Source organism: Oryctolagus cuniculus, chromosome 3 (assembly GCF_964237555.1).
Source record: "Oryctolagus cuniculus chromosome 3, mOryCun1.1, whole genome shotgun sequence".
In the NCBI taxonomy this organism is placed as follows: Eukaryota; Metazoa; Chordata; class Mammalia; order Lagomorpha; family Leporidae; genus Oryctolagus; species Oryctolagus cuniculus.
The window spans coordinates 62,598,463-62,620,560 of record NC_091434.1 but is presented as its reverse complement, the minus strand read 5'-3'; the positions used below and the strand labels follow the sequence as shown (position 1 = coordinate 62,620,560).

The window sequence follows — 22,098 nt, the reverse complement described above, 5'->3', positions numbered from 1 at the left end:
ATTGCTGGTGTAACCCCTTGTGCCACAACATTGGCCCTAGAGAGTTATTCTTTTTTTTTTTTTCTTCTTCTTTTTTATTTGATAGAGTTACAGAGAATGCAAAGGCAGAGAGAGGGGAGAGAGCACTTAAAAGAGATCCTTCATCTGCTGGTTTACTCCCCAAATGGCCGAAGTGGCCAGGGGTGGGCCAGGCTGAACCCAGGAACCAGGAACTTCATCTGGGTCTCCTACATAAGTGCAGGGACCCAAGTACTTGTGCCATCCTCTGCTACTTTCCCAGATGCATTAGCAAGGAGCTGGATCAGAAGTGGGACAGCCGGGATTTGAACAGGTGACTGTACAGGATGCCGGTGCTGCAGGTGGTGGCTTTATCTGCTACTCCATAGCTCCGGCCCCAAGAATTTTTCTTAAAGTTTTAAATTGTCCTGTTCACTTATAATAATCTATCCCAAGGAAATAATCAGAAATATAGAAAATTTATATATACAGATCTTCATCCTACTGAACAAAATTGTATAAATAATGCAAAGATAAATTCATGTGAATTGTTTAGGGGAATTGATGCAAGGGGACCTAAAAGAAGTTTTTAGAAAGATGGAATCAAAAGTTTTAAAAAATAGGGCCGGCGCCGCGGCTCACTAGGCTAATCCTCCACCTTGCGGCGCCGGCACACCGGGTTCTAGTCCTGGTCGGGGTGCCAGATTCTGTCCCGGTTGCCCCTCTTCCAGGCCAGCTCTCTGCTGTGGCCAGGGAGTGCAGTGGAGGATGGCCCAAGTGCTTGGGCCCTGCACCCCATGGGAGACCAGGAGAAGCACCTGGCTCCTGCCATCGGATCAGCGCAGTGCGCCGGCCGCAGCGCGCCGACCGCGGCAGCCATTGGAGGGTGAACCAACGACAAAGGAAGACCTTTCTCTCTGTCTCTCTCTCTCACTATCCACTTTGCCTGTCAAAAAAAAAAAAAAAGTTTTAAAAAATAGAGGTAGGCATTTGGCCTAATGTTTCAGATGCTGCTTGGAATGTTCACATCCCATATCCGAGTGCCTGGGTCTGAGTGCCAGCTTCACTGTTGGTTTCAGCTTCCTGCACCTGGGCACCCTGGGGGGAAGCAGGGGATGGGTCAAGTAGTTGGGTCCCTGCCACACACAAGGGAAGCTTGGAATGAATTGTAGGCATTTACAGAGTGAACCAGTGGATGGAACCTCTCTGTCTCTTTTTGTTTTGCCACCTCTAATTAATTAAAAAATTGAGACTTTGTTTTGCAACACAAGCTTCATCAAGTTGAGATTCCTTTCAAAATACGTTCTAATTTATTTATTTGAGAGACAGAGTCAGAGTGACAGCAAGAGAGAGAGAGAGTTTGCAACTGCTGGTTCACTCCTCATATGCTTGCAATGGCTGGGGGGCCAAAACTGGGAGCTGGGAAGTTAATCCAGGTTTCATCTATGGCAGAAACTCAGCTATTTGAGCCATCAGCACTGCCTCCAGACTGCATTAGGAGTAGGCTGGAATCAGGATCTGGAGCTGGAAGTCAAACCCAGATACTCCAGTATGGGATCTGGGCACCCTAAGCAGCACCTTAACTCCTAGGCCAGATGCCTGTCTTGTTAAGCAATGACGGAGCCATTGAATCTCCTTGCAGAGCTGAAGGTCCTGGGAATTTAACCATGTCAGTGCCATTTTTTATTTCCTTTTTTTTTTTTTTAAGATTTATTTATTTATTTGAAATTCAGAATTACACAGAGAGGAGAGGTAGAGAAAGAGAGGTCTGCCATCTGCTGATTCACTCCCCAGTTGGCAGCAGTGGCCAGAACTGTGGCTATCTTAAGGGGAGCTTCTTCCAGGACTCCCACTGGGTGCAGGGGCCCAAGGAGTTGGGCCATCTTCCACTGCTGGAGCAGCCGGGACTTGAATTGGTGCCCATATGGGATGCTGGCACTGCAGGTGGAGGCTTTACCTGCTTACGCCACAGTGCCGGCCCCAGCAGTGTTTTTCTTTACATTGTTAACTGAAGAAAAATGAGTGCCCTTTAAAGATTTATTTATTTTTTTAAGATTGGGGAACAAAAATAAGAAGGAACTAAATCAGACTGTCAGGTAGGTGTCTAATGATTCCCATCAAAACTTGCAAAATTGCTCTTGATTGATTAGAGAAATGAGCGGAGCATTACCATGGTGCAGGACTCTGATTCAGCTTGCTGGGTATTTTTCTGCTAAAGCTTTGCCTTTCTTAAAATGCTCTTGCTACCAGATGTTACCATGCTTTGTCCCTCCATAGAGTCAACAAGCAAAATGCCTTGAGCATCCCCAGAACTGTGTTTCCATGACCTGTTTTCTAACTGGACCATTCCCACTTCTTGGGAGCCATTGCTTTCACTGTATTCTGTCTTTAGGATCAGATAAAGCCGTAGTTCATCTTCTGTTCCGGTTCCTTGAAGAGATGCTTCAGGATCTTGATCCACTTTAATTTAAAGTTTCTGTTGGTAGCTCTGCCCTTTTCTGTAGCTGATTGGGCACAACAGTTTGGACACCCATCAAGCAGAAAGGTCGCTCCACTTTAATTTTTCAGTCGGAATTACATAAGCTGAACCAAATGATATGTCTTGGTGTTGGCTTTTACTTCTACTGTTAATTTTCAGTCTTTTTCTTCTAGAGCAGGAGCAAAATTAACTTTTTCCCCAAAAATTCATATGGATGGTCTGCAGCTGCCAGCTTCATTTTCAGCATCATCTTAAAATGAATTATCTGTCAGGAAGCTGCTGATTTCTTTGTGACATTGTCCCCATCGAGTTTTCGTACAATGCCATGATTTCACCAGTCTTTCACCCAAGCCCTGTTATAAATTTAATGTGTATTTTTGCATCAGTTTCAGCAGCATTCATGTTGATCTGAAAGGGACTGTTTTTTTAAATTTTTTTTGACTTTTATTTAATGAATATAAATTTCCAACATACAGCTTATGGATTACAATGGCTTCCCCCCATAACGTCCCTCCCACCCGCAACCACTCCCTTTCCCACTCCCTCTCCCTTTCCATTCACATCAAGATTCATTTTCAATTCTCTTTATATACAGAAGATCAGTTTAGCATACGTTAAGTAAAGATTTCAACAGGTTGCTCCCACACAGAAACATAAAGTGAAAAATACTGTTTGAGTACTAGTTATAGCATTAAATCACAATGTACAGCACATTAAGGACAGAGATCCTACATGAGGAGTAAGTGCACAGTGACTCCTGTTGCTGACTTAACAAATTGACACTCCTGTTTATGGCATCAGTAATCACCCTAGGCAGGGACTGTTTTTCAAACTCCTGTCTTACCTTTTTACTTCCTCAAACTAGATGTTATTCACATATGTTATAACAAATTAGTACGTGGTTATTTTGGTGCAAAAAGAATAGAAATCCATTCATAGTTTTTTCATAATATGCATTTTCTGTGAGCTTCTTGAAAATCCTTCGTTTATTACTTAACCAGTAAATATTTACCTATTGTGAAAAAAATGTGAAAAATTAATGATCAATGCAAAAAAAAGCAGGATTTAGGCCAGCACCATGGCTCACTAGGCTAATCCTCTGCCTTGCGGCGCCAGCACACCGGGTTCTAGTCCCGGTCGGGGCGCCGGGTTATGTCCCGGTTGCCGCTCTTCCAGGCCAGCTCTCTGCTGTGGCCCGAGAGTGCAGTGGAGGATGGCCCAAGTACTTGGGCCCTGCATCCCATGGGAGACCAGGATAAGTACCTGGCTCCTGGCTTCGGATCAGCGCCGTGTGCTGGCCGCAGCGCGCCGGCCGCGGTGGCCATTGGAGGGTGAACCAACGGCAAAAGGAAGACCTTTCTCTCTGTCTCTCTCTCTCACTGTCCACTCTGCCTGTCAAAAAAAAAAAAAAAAAAAAAAAAAGCAGGATTTCAAAATTAGTTGTGGTGTTAGTATTCATTGATTAGCTTGGGAAAGATATATGAAGTAGCAAAGTTTTCTTTGGGAGTAGAATTTATGTCAAGGAGACTCAATTTTCATTGTGTATCCTTTGGTATCTTTTAACTTTATCATGTATACATATTGCTTATTTAGAAAGATTAAATAAAAATCAAAAGCAAAGCAAATGATTTGTGGTATTATTTCAACTGTATGCAGATACAATGTGAAAATAATGAGTTTTTATATGTTGGTAGCAAGAGTAGAATTGTTTCTTTTCCTTTTTTTCCAAAATTTTACATTGAGTATGCATTACTTTATAACTAAAAAAATTGATTAATTAGTGAAAATAGCTACCTTATGTATATTGAACAAAATGGAGGTTTATATTGAAATTATGACAGTTTCAAATTTTTCATAGAACATCATTGATCGGGTCTAGCCAGGGATAGGAAAAGGAATGGATATTCACAGTAGCTGAGTTATAACTCAAATGTCCATAGTCAGATGAATGGATGGACAAAATGTATACATATTCAATAATATTTAACCTTAAAAGAGAAGGAAATTCTGCCACGTGCTACATCGTGGGTGAACCTTAAAGATGTTATGTTGGGCTAACGTTATGGCTGAGTGGGTTAACCTGCGGCACCATCGTCCCATATTAGAGCACTGGTTCAAGTCCCCGCTGTTCGGCTTCTGACCCAGTTCCCCACTAATGCACCTGGGAAAGCAGCAGAAGGATGGCACAAGTGCATGGGCCCTGCCACCCATGTGTGAGACCTAGACAAAGTTCTAGGCTCCTGGTTTCAGCCTGGCCCAGCCCCGGCTGTTGTAGCCTTTTGGGGAGTAAATAGATGAAAGCACTATGTGTGTGTGTGTGTGTGTGTGTGTGTGTCTGCCCCTCTGTCTCTGTGAAGTAAATAAACATTAATAAAAAGATTTAATTGAACGTTTATATATGTTCCTTTCAGAAATAAGTGAAACCAGCGAATCTCTGAAAACCAAAATGTCTGAACTTCGCCTGTACTGTGACCTCCTAATGCAGCAAGTTCATACAATCCAGGAATTTGTTCACCATGATGAGAGTCGTTCATCTCCCAGCATAGAGGTATGACGAAGAGGATCCCTTCACGTCTGGTTACACTTTGTAGTACCCTGGGAAGTCCACAATGAGTTATTCTCAGGTCTTCTGAGCTTTTCTTGCTGTGGCCCATCTGGAATTCTGTGGGATCTTCTAGGTGATGTCTGTATGACCAGAGTAGTGCAAGGAGTGCTACGCTTCTCCAGGGACTCAGGCCCATCCTTGCAGCCACTGTAATAATTTGGAGGTTGGAGTAGGAAAGAATTCCGGCTGTAGTCTCCAGGCTGACTGCATGAATTCAGTGGACAGTTGCTGTTCTCTTTCTTTTGGTAATAAGGTCCAAGCTTCTCTTATTTAGAGTTGATAACATCTTTATTTATTTTATTTTTTTTTTAAGATTTATTTATGTAGGGGCCGGTGTAGTAGCATAGTGGATAAAGCTGCCTCCTGCAACACCAGCGTCCCATATGGGTGGCAGTTTGTATCCTGGCTACTCCACTTCCAGGCCAACTCCCTGCTAATGCCTGGGAAGAGGCAGTGGAGGATGGCCCAAATGCCTGGGTCCTTGCTACCCACGTGGGAGACCTGGAGGAAGCTCCTGGCTTCGGCCTGGCCCAGCTGTGGCTGCCATCACCATCTGGGGAATTAACAAGCAGTTGGGAGATACTTCTTTCTCTGTCTCTCCTCTCTGTAATTTATCCCCCCCCCCCCGCCATAGATTGGTTTATTTAGTTGAAAGGGTTACAGAGACAGAGGAAGAGACAGAGATTTTCCATCCACTGGTTCACTCCCTGGTTTGAGTCCTGGCTGCTTCACTTCTAATCCAGCTCTCTCTAGTGTACCAGGGAAGTCAGTGGAAAGTGGTCTGAGTGCTTGGTCTGCTGCCACTCATGTGGGAGACCTGGAAGAAGCTCCCAGCTCCGGGCTTCAGCCCAGCCCAACGCTGGCCATTGCCACCTTTTGGGGGAGTGAGACAGTAGATGGAGGATCTCTCTTTGTGTCTCCCTCTCTCTTTCTCTCACTCCCTCTCTTTAACTCTGCCTTTCAAATAAAATAAATCTTAAAAAAAAAAAAATAAAGTGAAGAAGCCAGGACGCAAACCAATACTCTGATATGGGATACAGGCATCCTAAGTAAAATTTTTTTTTTTAATTTATTTGACAGGTAGAGTTATAGACAATGAGAGAGAGAGAGACAGAGAAAGGTCTTCCTTCCATTGATTCACTCCCCAAATGGCCGCTATGGCTGGCGCTGCGCAGATCCAAAGCCAGGAGCCAGGTGCTTCCTCCTGGTCTCCCATGCGGGTGCAGGGACCCAAGCACTTGGGCCATCCTCCACTGCACTCCTGGGCCACAGCAGAGAGCTGGCCTGGAAGAGGAGCAATCGGGACTAGAACCTGGTGCCCATATGGGATGCCGGCATCCCAGGCAGAGGATTAGCCAAGTGAGTCACGGTGCCGGCTCCCTAAGTAACATTTAACTGCTCTGTCAAACACCTGCTCTCTTTTTTTTTTTTTTAACTTTTATTTAATGAATATAAATTTCCAACATACAGCTTATGGATTACAATGCCCCCCCAATAACTTCCCTCTCACCCACAACCCTCCCCTTTCCCGCTGCCTCTCCCCTTCCATTCACATCAAGATTTATTTTCAATTCTCTTTATATACAGAAGATCAGTTTAGCATACATTAAGTAAAGATTTCAACAGTTTGCACCCACATAGAAACACAAAGTGAAAAATACTGTTTGAGTACTAGTTATAGCATTAAATCACAATGTACAGCACATTAAGGACAGAGATCCTACATGAGGAGTAAGTGCACAGTGACTCCTGTTGTTGACTTAACAAATTGACACTCCTGTTTATGGCATCAGGAATCACCCTAGGCTCTTGTCATGAGTTGCCAAGGCTATGGAAGCCTTTTGACAAACACCTGCTCTTGTCCCTAAATTTCTTTTTTTTTTTTTTTAGAGATATATTTATTTATTTGAATGTCAGAAGTTACACACAGAGAGAAGGAGAGGTAGAGAGAGAGAGAGAGGTTTTCTATCTGCTGGTTCACTCCCCAGCTGGCCGCAATGGCCGGAGCTGTGCTGATCTGAAGTCAGGACCTTGGAGTTTCTTCTGGGTCTCCCACATGGGTGTAGGGACCCAAGGACTTGGGCCATCTTCTACTGCTTTCCCAGGCTATAACAGAGAGCTTGATCGGAAGTGGAGCAGCCGGGACTTGAGCCAGCGCCCATATGGGATGCCAGTGCTGCAGGCCGAGGTTAGCCCACCATACCACACAGCACTGGCCCCATGTCCCTAAATTTCTAAGGTAGTATATTTTAAACAAATTTGAACATATCCTGGTTATGTGTCTGTTAGAGATAATGTGTCAGTACTTGACCATAAGGTTGTGTGTGATTCTGTGTAGCTATGTACAAGTCTGTTCAAATCTTTGTGATTTTTCAGAATATGAATGAAGCCTCTTCTCTGCTCAGTGCTACATGTAATACATTCATCACGACACTTGAGGAATGTGTGAAGATAGCAAATGCCAAGTTTAAGCCTGAGATGTTTCAGCTGCCCCATCCGGATCCTTTAGTGTCTCCTGTGTCACCTTCTCCTGTTCAGATGGTGGGAACTTTCTGTTTTCCTTCTAGTGTTAATGTATCTGGGCTTTCTTTTGTTTTTATTTTTAAGGTGGAAGTAGGAGCCCACAGGTTGAGTTGGTTTGTGTGTTTGCACTCCTATTCTGTATTGAATCTTCTCAGCTGTTGAGCTCGTCGTGTGTGCTGGTGTCCTAATCCCCTCCCCCTCAGAGGGGCTGATAGGACCATGAGCTGCTTCACCCATTGACCCTGGTGTGCCAGGGAAGTATTGTGATGCACTCTGTACTCTGACACGTAGAGGGCTGGGGAGTGCTGTTTGGCTTGGTCATACTTCACGGGGTGGGGGGAGTGTGATGTTGTATTTATAGTGGAATTCCAGTGGGCAGATCCTAAAAGGAGTTGTAGATAATTTGAGATGTGTCTGTGCGAACAGTATTTTGTAGTTAACATACAATTTTGAATGCCCTAGGTAGACAAGTTACTTAATCTCTCTAGTCCTCCGTTTCTGCATCAGTAAAATACGTGTCTTCTGGGGCCGGCGCTGTGGTGCAGCAGGTTAATGCCCTGGCCTGAAGCACAGGCATCCCATATGGGTGCCAGTTCAAGTCCTGGCTGCTCCACTTGCCATCCAGCTCTCTGCTATGGCCTGGGAAAGCAGTAGAAGATGGCCCAAGTTCTTGGGTCCCTGCACCCAAGTGGGAGACCCAGAGGAAGCTCCTGGCTCCTGGTTTGGATTGACGCAGCTCTGGCTGTTATGGCCAATTGGGGAGTGGGCCGTCAGGTGGAGGATCTCTCTCTCTACCTTTCCTCTCTCTGTGTAACTCTGCCTTTCAAATTCATAAGTGAATCTTAAAAAAAATACATATATTCTGCAGATCAGAGAATCATTGCAAAGCCTGCTTAGTGTTGTGTTTTTTATTGCTAGTTCCTTGACTCCTGATCTCTTTGAACAGCAAGTACTCTTTCTGCTGTGGGTGGTTGATTCCTGTCCTTTCCAAGTTAATAAACTTTCTCTAGCATGTTGTGGAGGAACTTGTGGGTAAGATAAGAGTTGATAAGACTACATTGTTTTTTTTTTTTAGAGGCCCATTTGTAAGAGGAAGAGAGCCATGTGGCTGAGTTTTAGCTATTATTGGAAGATACTCTTATCCACCCTACCACATTTAGTTATGTGAGATTTAGTAAAGATAATTGCCTAAATTTACTTAAAGATTTGTTTATTTATTTATTTATTTGAAAGGCAGATTAACAGAGGGAGAGGTGGAGAGAAAGAGATTTTCCATCCTCTTGTTCACTCCCCCGAGATGGCTGCCAACAGCCAGGGCTGAACCAAGCAAAAGCTGGGAGCCAGGAGCTCCATCCGGATTTCCCACAGGGATCCAAGCACTTTGGCCATTTTCTGGTGCCTTCCCAGGTGCGTTAGCAGGAAACTAGATGAGAAGCAGAGCATCCAGGACTCAAACTGGCACACTAATATGGGGATGAATGGGATTCCTATGTTGCAAGTGGTAGTGTAACCCAGTTCACCACAGTCAGCCCCTGCTCAGATTTACTTAGAGCGTGGTTTTCTAATCAGTGTATGATGGTCTAACATTTATGGTATACCCTGAGACAATGAGTGTTATGGTCAGATTAGTTGGGAAGGGCTAGGTTGACTTGAATGAGTTGGGTTTCTCTGAATTGATGAGGACAGTGTGATAGGACTTCTTCAAGCCTATCTTATACTGAAGGATGTTCTGTTTGAGAACAGAAGGTAGTGTTTAATGTTTCTGAAATGTATTAGACTGTTGAACTCTTTTTGTTGCTTTTGAATACCAGTTTACAAGATGTGGGATATGGTAGAATCTAGTTTGACAGTGGTGCTTTTTAGAATGAGTGTAGCTATGTTGTAACTTAAATGCAGTTGAACAAAAAAACCAGTCTCTACAGACATATAAATAGTGCTGTGTTCCTGAGATTGATATGTAAGTACAAGAGGCATAACTTTTTGCTTTTGTTTTTTTTTCAAAGATGTATTTTATACAGCTAAATGTGTTAAAAAAATACCTCCAAGCTGCTTTGGTCTTATATTGGACTTCTTAGGCAATGCTTTCTGTTAACTGGTGCTCTGAAGTCCAGAGAAGTCATTTGTATTTTACATGTAAGAAACTATAACAACTCTCTTTAAGCCAAAACCTTTTATCTGTAGAAAAATTACAGGAAACTCAGTAAGTTTATCTAGGAAGTACTGGGTTAGAGGCTACTCATTTTTCCTAGCTATGCCATTTTACTAGATGTGAAGAGCAAGAATTGTAGCTTATGGTGAAATTTTTATGGATGTGGAAAATAAGGTCAAGTGGGCTTCATGGACGAACATTTTTTAATAGAGTAATTTGAGTTATTTATTTATGTGAAAGTATTATTTTTGATATGAAACTTATGTGTGTGAAAAATCCAGCTGAAATACTTAAGAATTCCAAAACTGTTCAGTCTGATCTATATAATGGCTTTACTTAATCTCATTGAATCCACATCTTCGAATAAACTTGGATATAACTTTAATTCGAATCATCATCAAAGTTCGGACAGCTGTTAATTTGACCCATAGATTAAGCTATTATTGTAGTGAGGATATTATTGAATGAGTAATCCTAAAGAAAATAGTTTCTGCTATAAGAGATACTAATGGTCACTTAGACCTTAATGCCAATCACATTAGATAATTCTGGGCCATAAATTGGGTGGGTCATTTCTATTATAATTTCAATTGGGGTTTTTCAGAGCAATTAGTGGCTCATGTTTCAAATGTAGAAGCTGTTTATGTACATAAACATTAGAGCTGGACTTGTAAGACTCTTGAGGCCCTGTGTAGAAAGTCTTTCTTTTTTTTTTTTTTTTTTTTAAATTTTTTTTTTTTAATTAATTTATTTATTTTTTTTGACAGGCAGAGTGGACAGCGAGAGAGAGAGACAGAGAGAAAGGTCTTCCTTTGCCGTTGGTTCACCCTCCAATGGCCGCCGCGGCCGGCGCGCTGCGGCCGGCGCACCGCGCTGATCCGATGGCAGGAGCCAGGTACTTCTCCTGGTCTCCCATGGGGTGCAGGGCCCAAGCACTTGGGCCATCCTCCACTGCACTCCCGGGCCACAGCAGAGGGCTGGCCTGGAAGAGGGGCAACCGGGACAGAATCCGGCGCCCCGACCGGGACTAGAACCCAGTGTGCCGGCGCCGCTAGGTGGAGGATTAGCCTAGTGAGCCGCGGCGCCGGCCAGAAAGTCTTTCTTAAGGCTTTGTATACATTTTACTTTTCTTGCTACCATGTTAAATTTTTCCATAATTATTTTACTTGGCTACTACCCTTTGTTTTTTGATGGAGTAGTTGGATCTTCTAAATTTTTTTAGTGTTGTCATATTTATTAAATACTGTGCTGTTCAGATATTTATTTTTTTTAAGTGTTTAAATTCGAGGCTTAGGGTTTTTCTGAGGTCTTCAAAGACCTGAATCATTAATGCTGTCTTCCATGAAAACCACACTGTGTATCAATGCCCTGAGTTATGACTGATGAAGGGAAGCTTTGCTGTCTGACTCTGCTGGCCTTTGAAAAAGAGAGACATTTCTTAGATTGTTTTCTGGCTTGCTAGATACTCCTTTTTATCACAAAAGTATGACTTTTAGGTTGTCTATCTATTGATAGATACACTTTTTATGTTTTTATGCATATACACACATATATATGTTAAAATTTGATTTTTAGTATTGAGAAAAAAATACAACATGTTTTTGGTGTATGTTGAGAAAGAGCTAATTAATGGTTTATAGGGAGGAATTTAACGAAGTGCTAATTATGTTACTTGGCTCTGTAAAAGTTAAATTTTTCCCAGATACCTTTCTCTCTGAGTAGATCTTTGTTAATTATGATAATAATAGGAAGCACGTGAGCTGCATTATTCTACTTGACATATATGTTATGCTAATTTTTTTTTTAATTTTCAGATGAAACGTTCTGTCAGCCACCCTGGTTCTTGTAATTCAGAAAGGTAAAATCAACTTTTGTTTTGACTGAGTTCTGTCAAAATTATCCTTATTTAAGGAAATTTTTATGAAGAAAGGAAGGGATTACTGAAAAGAAGGAAAACTACTTGATTGAAGAAATTTACCTTCTAGATAGATCTTGCCAGTATTCCAGGTTGTTAAACTGTTTGTTTTTTATTTTTATTTTTTGTAGTATTCATTTAACTAGCTATGGCTATCTTATTTAGTTTTTTGGAAAGTGTCGAAATGATGACGTTAGCATGCATTTTGCTACATTGACTGCTGAGTGCTGAACCCTTACTGTGGTTTTGGTGTTTTTCTCTGATGATTATGTCGTCTTTGATTGAACCATCAGTGCTGGGACGAAGCCAGCCATGCCCATGCCTGACCCTGTCAGGGAATGCAGAGTTCTACCTGCTCCTTTTCCAGGAAAATGGGAGGTTTTTTTTTTTTTTTTTTTGACAGGCAGAGTGGACAGTGAGAGAGAGAGAGACAGAGAGAAAGGTATTCCTTTGCCGTTGGTTCACCCTCCAATGGCAGCCGCGGCCGGCGCGCTGCAGCCAGTGCGCTGCAGCCAGCGCACTGCGCTGATCCGATGGCAGGAGCCAGGTGCTTCTCCTGGTCTCCCATGGGGTGCAGGGCCCAAGCACTTGGGCCATCCTCCACTGCACTCCCTGGCCACAGCAGAGAGCTGGACTGGAAGAGGAGCAGCCGGGACAGAATCCGGCGCCCCGACTGGGACTAGAACCCGGTGTGCCGGCGCCACAGGTGGAGGATTAGCCTATTGAGCCGCGGTGCCGGCTAGTGAGTATACCGCTAACATGCTCCCCAGGCTCCTGGTCCATCCCTGCTGGTCTGCTGGTTTTGACCAGATTTGAACTGACTTTAGACACATACTCGTGAAATCTATAACTTTCCATTTTTAAACATTTGTAAATCCTCTGATATGTCTGCTGTCTCGCTGGACCTCCTCTTCTGTACACCCTGTCTGTTTAGTGCAGGCTGCCAGCTGTATTCTGCAGGTTACCAGCTGGATTCTATTTGAGTTGCCTCGCTTACAGTTTGACCTCTGAGCAGGATGTTGCTTACATAAGATATTGGACATAAAAGTAATTCTATTTTCACTTAAGGAGAAGTCATTTAAAATTCCAATTAAGTTATATTGTTTTTATTTATTTAAGTCCTTACAACTTAACACTTTTTATTTAATTTGCAGGAGTAGTCACTGTACAAAAGAACCAGTGTCTACACTTCACCGACTCTCCCAGCGACGCCGAAGAACCTACTCAGATACAGACTCTTGTAATGATATTCCCCTTGAAGAATCAGATAGTAAGTTAGAAAGGTTCTGTCTCTTTCTTTGTCCTATTTGGCAAAATTGTCAGGCTTTGTATATTCTGGAATGAAAGATACAGAACACTGTACCCTGCTCTCGGATTAATTCCTTAATTCAGAACTAGGCAGGGAGCTGGCACCGTGGCATAGTGGGTAAAGTTATGTGGGCACCAGTTCGAGTCCTGGCTGCTTCACTTCTGATCCAGCTCTCTGCTAATGGCCTGGGAAAGCAGTAGAAGATGGCCCATGTCCTTGGGCTCATGCACCCACGTGGGAGACTGGGAAGAAGCTTCTGGCTCCTGGCTTCAGATCGATGCAGCTCCAGCTGTTGCGGCCAATTGGAGAGTGAACCAGCATATGGAAGACCTCTCTCTGCCTCTGCCTCTCTGTAATTCTGCCTTTCAAATAAATAAATAAATTTTTTTTTCAAAAAAGATCTAAGCAAACCTAGTCAACAAATGTATATATATCCAACAAGCACAAAGTCAACAGAAATATATTTATCCTTCTACAAACAGCTAACAAATGCTGAAGGTTGCTTTTTAAATATTGTATCTTCAAGAATATATGAACATGCTTCCAAATGTTTATATAAAAATGGAATTAAGGTACTGGTGTTAAGCTGCTGCCTGTTATTCCAGCATCCCATATGAGTACCGGTTCTGGTCCAGGTTGTTCCGCTTCCAGTTCAGCTCCTAAGTAATGTACCTAGCAAAGCAGTAGGTGGTGGCCCCAGTACTTGGGCCCCTGCCACCTATATGGGAGACATGGATGGGAGTTCCAGGCTCCTGGCTTCATCCTGGCCCAGGATGGGATGTTGTGGTCATTTGAAGAATGAACCTGTAGATAGAAGATTTCTCTCTCTCTCACTACCCTCCCCCCTCCCCACTGTCTCTAACTCTGTCTTTCAAATAAATACATACATCTTTTTTTTTTTTTTGACAGGCAGAGTGGACAGTGAGAGAGAGACAGAGAGAAAGGTCTTCCTTTTGCCGTTGGTTCACCCTCCAATGCCTGCCGCGGCCGGCGCGCTGCGGCCAGTGCACCACGCTGATCCGATGGCAGGAGCCAGGTACTTATCCTGGTCTCCCATGGGGTGCAGGGCCCAAGTACCTGGGCCATCCTCCACTGCACTCCCTGGCCACAGCAGAGAGCTGGCCTGGAAGAGGGGTAACCGGTACAGAATCCGGCGCCCCGGCCAGGACTAGAACCCGGTGTGCCGGCGCCACAAGGCGGAAGATTAGCCTAGTGAGGCGCGATGCTGGTCCATACATCTTTTTTAAAGGTGGAATTAAAAGATAAGTTTATTTTGGTGCAACATTTGTGAAATCCATGAATTATACTTTTTTTTTTTTTTTCAAAAAAAGATTAATTTATCTGAAAGCATTACAGAGAGGCAGGAGCAGAGGTAGAGAGAGAGAGATAGATTTTCCATCCGTTGGTTCACTCCCCAGATGGCCACGATGGCTAGGACAAAGCCAGGAGCCAGGGGCTTTTTCTGGGTCTTTTACATGGGTACAGGGTCCAAGCACTTGGGCCATCTTCCATTACTTTCCCAGGCAATAGCACGGAGCTGGATCAGAAGTGGAGCAGCCATGAGTTGAACTGCTGCTGCAGGGATGCTGGTGCTACAGGCAGAGGTTCGGCCACAGTGCCAGGCCCTATAATAACTTTTTTTAAAAGATTTATTTATTTGAAGGCAGAGTTTCAGAGAGGCAGAGGCAGAGAGAGAGAGAGAGAGAGGTCTTCCATCCTCTGGTTCACTCCCCAGATGGCCTCAACAGCCAGAGCTGCGCTATCTGAAGCTAGGAGCCAGGAACTTCTAGGTCTCCCATGCGGGTGTGAGGGCCCAAGGACTTGAGCCATCTTCTACTGCTTTCCCAGGCCATAGCAGAGAGCTGGATCAGAAGTGGAGCAGCTGGGACTCGAACTGGCACCCATATGGGATGCCGACACTGTAGGTACAGCTTTACTTGCTGTGCCATGGTGCCAGCATCTCTATAATAACATTTTAAATGAACTTGTGTGTGTGGATTTCAATTTTTTTTGTACCAAAGTATACATCTTGTTTGTTAATTGAGAGGCAGAGAGATAGAGAGCCAACTATAGACAGAGACAGACACAAAGCTCCCATCCACTGGTTCACTTCCCACATGCCTGCTGCAGTTGAGACAAGCCAGGAACTGGGGGCTCAGTCCAGGTTCTCCTGCCTGGGTGGCAGAAATCCAGTTCTGTAGCCATACTGCTGCCTCCTAGGGTTTGCATTGGCAGGAAGCTAGACTTCGGAGCTGGAGCTGTGCGTGAAACCCAAATTTCTGATGAGGCATGTGGGTGTTTTAAGCCGTATCTTAACTGCTAGGCTGAACACCTATCTCCAGACTGACCTTTTATCCTGTTAATGTGAACTTTCTGAGTTACTCTTGTATGTGTGCGTTACACAGTCTTTTACTCTGATTACATTTTAGTAATTTCTTAATAACTTCTAGTCATCTTTTTCTCTCACTATATCTGCATTTTACAAACATTTTAGAAGAAAGCATGATTTTTTTCTAGGGGAAATATCAAGGCAAGTTCTGAGTTGGAAGAAAAATAATCAGCCTTTTTAGTTATGTACCTCGAAATGGTTAAGGCAAATAATTGTGTCTGTTAGTAGTGGTGGCTTACCCTAGTATTCATTCCTGTATCTTTTTCTTCCTTATTAAAGAGACAGTACAATGTGACCTTAGGAAAGATTTTGTGATAAAATTGTCGCTAACTTTTCTTGAGAGGAAAAGCTTTGAAGGGGTGCCAGAATACGGAGTTTGAAAGTAGTGTCCATGACTTCCTGTGAGCACAAAATGACCTTCTTAATACTCGTCCACGAACAGACTTGTAGTTTTCAAAATTTTTCTTACTTCCCATGAAGCATATGGGATAGGAATTACTTAAAGCTCCCAGTTAAGGAACAGGCCGTGTTCCAGGAGTTCCTTTGTCAGTCGGTTAGTGTTTCTCCTGTGGAATGACACAACAAATGGTGGCTCAGAGGCTTCTGGTAGCCTAGAAGAGCCTAGCTAAATCACACTGTGGCTGAAACGGGGCAGAATAGTGATGTGCTTTTCTAGTATTTGAATGTATTGGAAACTCTGATTAAGATAGGGTTATTGGGCCGGCACCGCGGCTCACTAGGCTAATCCTCCGCCTTGCGGCGCCGGCACACCGGGTTCTAGTCCCGGTCGGGGCGCCGGATTCTGTCCCGGTTGCCCCTCTTCCAGGCCAGCTCTCTGCTGTGGCCAGGGAGTGCAGTGGAGGATGGCCCAGGTACTTGGGCCCTGCACCCCATGGGAGACCAGGAGAAGCACCTGGCTCCTGCCGTCGGATCAGTGTGGTGCGCCGGCCACAGCGCGGCGGCCGCGGCGGGCATTGGAGGGTGAACCAAGGGCAAAGGAAGACCTTTCTCTCTGTCTCTCTCTCTCACTGTCCACTCTACCTGTCCAAAAATAAATAAATAAATAAATAAATAATAGGGTTATTACTTAACCAGAGAGTTAAACTGGTTTACCTGTAGAGTTCTGGCAGATGGCGGTGGTTCAAAAATGGACTACTGGCCGTTTTCAGGTGTTTAGAAGATGGTGGCATCTTTTTTTCTTCATGCCCATTTTTTTTTTTTACAGAATTAATAATTGATAAGAGGGTATGTTAGCATTTTGAAATTAAGTGGGACAAAGGGTAGAGAAATGAAGGAAGAAAAATGGGTGAGGGAGGTAGGAGAGAAAGAAATTTTCCTGGACCACTTAAGCAAGACCTGGAAGAAGAAAGAAGAGAGGCAGAGTGCGCAGGTAACACAGACTCTGATTCACTCCCCGTTCTTTGTGCCTTGTACACACAACTCTCTTAGCCCAGAGAAGAGTTCTGTGTGTGGTCTGCCCTGTCTTCTAGATGCTACTTCTCTCTGTCTCTCACACAGAGGCCAGGTGATAGCTGAGTTACTAGTTTTTTGGAAAGCTACCCATTTTTCCTAAGCTTTCTTCCTTTTTGGGAACCTGGCCTGAATATTTTTGGTTTTAGATTTATTTATTTATTTGAAAGGCAGAGTGACAGAAGAGAGAGGTTTTCTACCTAGTAGTTCACTCCCCAAGTGGCTGCAAGGGCCCTCGCTGGGCCAGAACAAACCCAGGATCCTGGAACTCTATGCTCCTGCCTTTGTACCCCCACCCCCGCCCCACCCTACTGTGGGCATTTGGAGAGTGAACCAGAGGATGGAAGTTTTCTCTGTGTCTTTCAGTTTGTTTTGTTTGTTTGTTTGTTTTTCTGACAGGCAGAGTGGACATTGAGAGAGAGAGACAGAGAGAAAGGTCTTCCTTTGCCGTTGGTTCACCCCCCAGTGGCCGCTGCGGCCGGCGTGCTGCGCTGATCCGAAGCCAGGAGCCAGGTGCTTCCTCCTGGTCTCCCATGAGGGTGCAGGGCCCAAGCACTTGGGCCATCCTCCTCTGCCTTCCCAGGCCACAGCAGAGAGCTGGACTGGAAGAGGAGCAAACAGGACAGAACCGGCACCCTAACCGGGAGTAGAACGCAGAGTACCGGCACCGCAGGTGGAGGATTAGCCTAGTGAGCTGCGGTGCTGGCCAATAAATAAATCTTTAAAAAATTGTAAAGATAATAAATGGTCACGATAAATGAAAACAGTATGTATGCAAGTACTGCGGCCTCAGGGTAGAATTGTGCCACTGCAGCTCTGTCTCCTTGGGGTGGCATGATGGTTCAGTGAGCAGTATTCTAAAGAATGGTGGCAGCCTTCGGTGTGAGCTGCCTTGTCAGCTGTGCTCAGAAAACCTTGCAACAAAAAGGGGCAGTCCTGGATTTCGTCTGAGTTCTGCTAACAATTGTGGGAGGTGTGCCCTTTTTCACACCTTGATTTCTTTGCCAGGTAACGAGGGATACTAAAAGCATTAACCAGTTAGGTTGGAAAAGCCACAGCAAGTTAAGAAAGGTTACGTTTAATTCAGCAACTATTTATTAAATAGCCATTATGTGCCAGCCATGGTTCTAGCAATGAACAGAGCAAGAATCTCTACTTAAGATAGTTTCATATTTATCTCACAAACTCTGAAGTTTCTCCTTACGGCTGTCAGTAGTAGAAAAGTTAGATTTTTTTTTTCCTCCCAGACACACAGGCTGGCATTGTTGTGCAGTGGATAAAGCTACCACTTAGAAGGCTGACATCCCATATCAGAGTGCCTGTTCAGAGTCCATGCTGCTCTGCTTCTGATCCAGTTTCCGGCTGATGCACCTAGAAATAAAGGTAGCAGAGGATGGCCCAAGTGCTTGGGCCCTGCTACCCGTGTGGGAGACCAGGATGGAGTTCTTGGCTCTTGGCTTCAGTGTGACCTAGACATGGCCATTTAGGAAATGAGCCAGAGGATGAAAGATCTCCCTCTCTCTCTCTCTCTTTCACAACAAACACACACTCACCCTCTCTCTCTATCACTCTGCCTTTCAAATAAATCTTAAAAAAGTGAAAAAAAAAAAAAAAAAAACCCTGGAAAACAGCAAATAACAGCTAACAGAAAGCTTAAAGAAAGTTTGTGTTCCTGAATAGAAAATTAAAACATGTTCTTTCACAGAAGTCCTGGATTTAGTATTAACAGGATATTTAATCTTTTAATTACTTTCTTAATTAGGACCTACTCACTGTTCAAGAAATACACTTAATGGAGACTTGACATCAGCAACCATTCCTGAAGAAAACAGACTCACGGCCAAAAAGAAGCCTGAATCGGAAGCCCTTCTTCCACCCTTCTCTTCCTGAGGCAACCGAAGTGTCCAGCTTCCTCTAAGTATTGCTATGCAAAAGCTGCTGCCACTCAGCTGTTGTCATAGGGATTAGCGTCTCCCTTAGGATTTCTCTGCACTTTATAGAATATTGTAAAACAAACAAAAAACCCACATACTTTTGAAGTGTATTTTATCTTTATATAGTTTATTTGCAAGAGTATTTTCCTAATAACTTCACAGTATGAATGTGCATCTTTTTTTTTTTTTTAAACAAATGATGATGTAACATTTTGACATCCATAAAGACAAATGTAGATATTTTTCTAAAAAACTGTGAGGGACTGACGGATTGGTCAGTGAGTATTGTAGCTTATAAACATGAAATCTTGAAAGGTTTCAGTTTGACAGAAGTGTGATACATGTAACTTGTGCCATGGACCAAATGGTCACTTTACCCCAGCTAAAACTGAGTTATGATAGCAGCTTGATGGTGATTGTATTCTGTTTCTTTAAGCAAAAAGGAAACTCTTAATATTCTAAATATCTTTAACCCAAATACCATGACATTGAATCTGAATATTTTTTAAAACCCAGACTGTGCTGTGCTTCATATGTGAAGTTGACACTACTGAATTTGCCAATACCAAATGTTGGGTTAAAATATTTAATTTTTGTTTATTTATTTTCTTGTTACATCAAAAGAGTATTGCATCCTCACTTTTGTGACATACCAAATTTAAGATATGTATGCATTGTTATTTACCTTGCTTTAGAAATGAGGCTAACATTGTAGTGACCTTGCTCACTTATGCCAGAGAAATAAACCACTTCTGATGGAAGAGGATTTTAGTGCTTTTTTCCTCAGATAGATGTTAAGCTGCTGTTGTAAGGTATTGTTTGCAGCTCTTTAGGATATCTGGAGACATTTTAATTTATGAATATTTATACAAAAGAGGAATTCCTTCAAAGTTCTTTGCCACTTGAGAATGGCATTATTTAAAGAACAAATAGTATTTTTTGATAGTGCCTGTCTGTATCTATTGTCAGTGTTTGCCTTGTTATCTGTGTTTCTGAATTCACTTTGGGGTGATGGTATTGTCCAAGGTTTTGGATGATGAGCACTTTAAAGCAAACTGGTTTGGTGTTTTTTAAGTTAATCATGTTTAATAAATATGTGGTTTTTGCAATCAAACTCATCATATAATACATTGTATTTTTTACGCTCACTGATATTCTGTATAATCTTTATTAAGTGCTATGATAGTATTCTTTATTGATTTAATTTTTTTTTTTTTAATCTGGGCCTGCTGGTAAATACAAATGAAGCATGTTGTCAGTTTTTGCTGCCTATGAACTTAGAATGGTGTGGAATATTTCACCTTAAATTTCTCTTGCAAGTTAATGTGGGTTTTTTTTTAAAGAGTTAATACTTGGGTATTTACTAAAATAAATATGTAATGACAGGCTTTCTTCTTTAAGTTTAATATGGGCATATGGAATCTATAAACAACCTAGATACATTACTATGTATTTATAAACTGTGTGCTACTTAAAAGTGTGATTTTAATTAGCACACAGATCATTCCAGTGTATTTAGTGGCATTTTTTCTTGCTCATAAGACTAATTTGAAAAAAAAAGTTTGATAATATAGTACATTTCCATGTTGGTGAAGTAATCAGGTGTTTTGCTTTTTTTCAGTATAGTAAGAACTTGTACAGTGAGAATACAAAGAAGATCAAGGTGCTGCCAATAGGAAGTTTTTTCTGGTAGTCAGTGTTTTGTTTTTTCCCCAAAGTAATAAATTTATGATAAAAATACTATAATAACTTTTTGAACTCATAGGATAGGAAATGAATTCATTTGCTATTTCTTTATTCAAATATATGAGTTCATGAAAAGTTTTCTGTAAATATTTTTTATAAAATAAAGTCATTTTCTCTTTTGTATCGTTTTCCCTCTTTGAAATAGGTGCTTGACAGATTTGCTGTATTCCTAGGTACGACTTTTATTGTGATTTTCAGCCACTTTTTTTTCCCCCTTAGGAACCAAACACATTTGGGAAATCATATTTTTAGGCAGTATAAATGTGTCATATGTTATATCTAAGTTTCCATCAGTGAACTAGTAGCACAGAACAACCTATAAAGCTTAAAGGAATATTGCATTTTGAGGAGCCCTGTGAATTGTTAAATATGCTTGATCTTCCTGAATGTTAAGGAAAAGATGAGTCAAAGAAGAACAGGTCTATAAGACTTTGAGCTTGTCAGGTTTTCTGTAACATGTGGTTGTTGATCGTTCCTTTTTGGCTTTGTCCAGGCCATGGCATTGTTGAGAAATTTGGAGATTGTCTTGTCCATCAGTGATCTTATCAGCAAACTGAGTGCTTGCTTTTTATTTCAAGTGCCTCGTCCCTGCAGTGTGGGAATCACAGGCCTCTGTGATGAAAGGGACCTTGATAGGAATTCTTTTGTAAATGAGCTAAAAATGAATTGTGTCGCATCAGATTGGATTGTTGAGTTCTTTGCAATCAGGACAAGTACAAAAATGGATGCTATTATTTCAAATCCAAAGCAAGAGATAAAGGGTCTTCATTTCCACAGGTTCCCCTGGAATCTTTAATCCTGAGTTGTAGTTTTTCAGTATGCATTATCACATTTAGAAATTGAGAAATCACAGCAAGATCTCAGGAACTGTATCCTTGTAATATGTTAATGCTGGACTGATGTTTATTTCCACATACAGTATAATGTCATTAATTTGGACTCTGCCCATTCTTTTACTAATGAAATGCCTCTAATTTGTCCCCTGAGCCTTGCTGTTGCTACTTTGTGTGGAGTTAGTGTCTTGATTCGAAAGAAAGCTGTTTTAGACTGCAGGAGCTCCTCCAAGCTCTCTGTATTGATGGCCTGAGGTAAGGAAATGGTAGGTGGCTGGTGGATAAGACTTACTTTCTGAATTTCTTTTTATTAAAATAATTCACACAGTTTAAGAAAAAAATCAAACAGAATTAAAAGACTAAAAAAGACTAACTGAAAGGTTAAACAGAGCTAAAAGAAAACGAACAATCCCTTCTCTACCTACCTTAGCACCCAGAGACCAGGATTTTTAACTTTTAGTGGTTTATGCTAGTATTTGTCTTCCTATGTAAAAACATATTATACTACTTTTTCTTGATTAATCAGTTTCAAAAATGATTTTTTGAATTTGTTGTATGATAGGCAGGAATTACTTTTCTTAGATCCTTACCTCACATTTTTCTTCTTCCACCCATCCCAGTATAGATTTATATTCTTGCAACTTTGTGTTAACTCCCAACTTGCTATTAGATCAGTAGATAATAAATGTTCACTGATGGAGCACGTGATTAACTATCATTACTTCTTTTCTACTGGAATCCTATTTTTG

General features: G+C 42.3%; 1 protein-coding gene across 3 annotated transcripts in view; it reads left to right on the top strand.

The window, feature by feature from the left end:
• Window positions 1-20,637, top strand: part of PLEKHA3 (pleckstrin homology domain containing A3) — a 32,035-nt gene extending 11,398 nt beyond the window's left edge. For 2 of the 3 annotated variants that reach the window (XM_017342968.3, XM_002712316.5), the window contains 5 exons: window positions 4,888-5,024; window positions 7,458-7,622; window positions 11,568-11,611; window positions 12,823-12,938; window positions 18,599-20,637. In XM_017342968.3, coding sequence (XP_017198457.1) covers window positions 4,888-5,024; window positions 7,458-7,622; window positions 11,568-11,611; window positions 12,823-12,938; window positions 18,599-18,726 — 590 coding nt within the window. In that variant the 3' untranslated portion in view covers window positions 18,727-20,637. The remainder of the gene's footprint in view (window positions 1-4,887; window positions 5,025-7,457; window positions 7,623-11,567; window positions 11,612-12,822; window positions 12,939-18,598) is intronic. The other variant, XM_017342969.3, reaches the window with a different exon arrangement.
• Window positions 20,638-22,098: the final 1,461 nt, after the last annotated feature.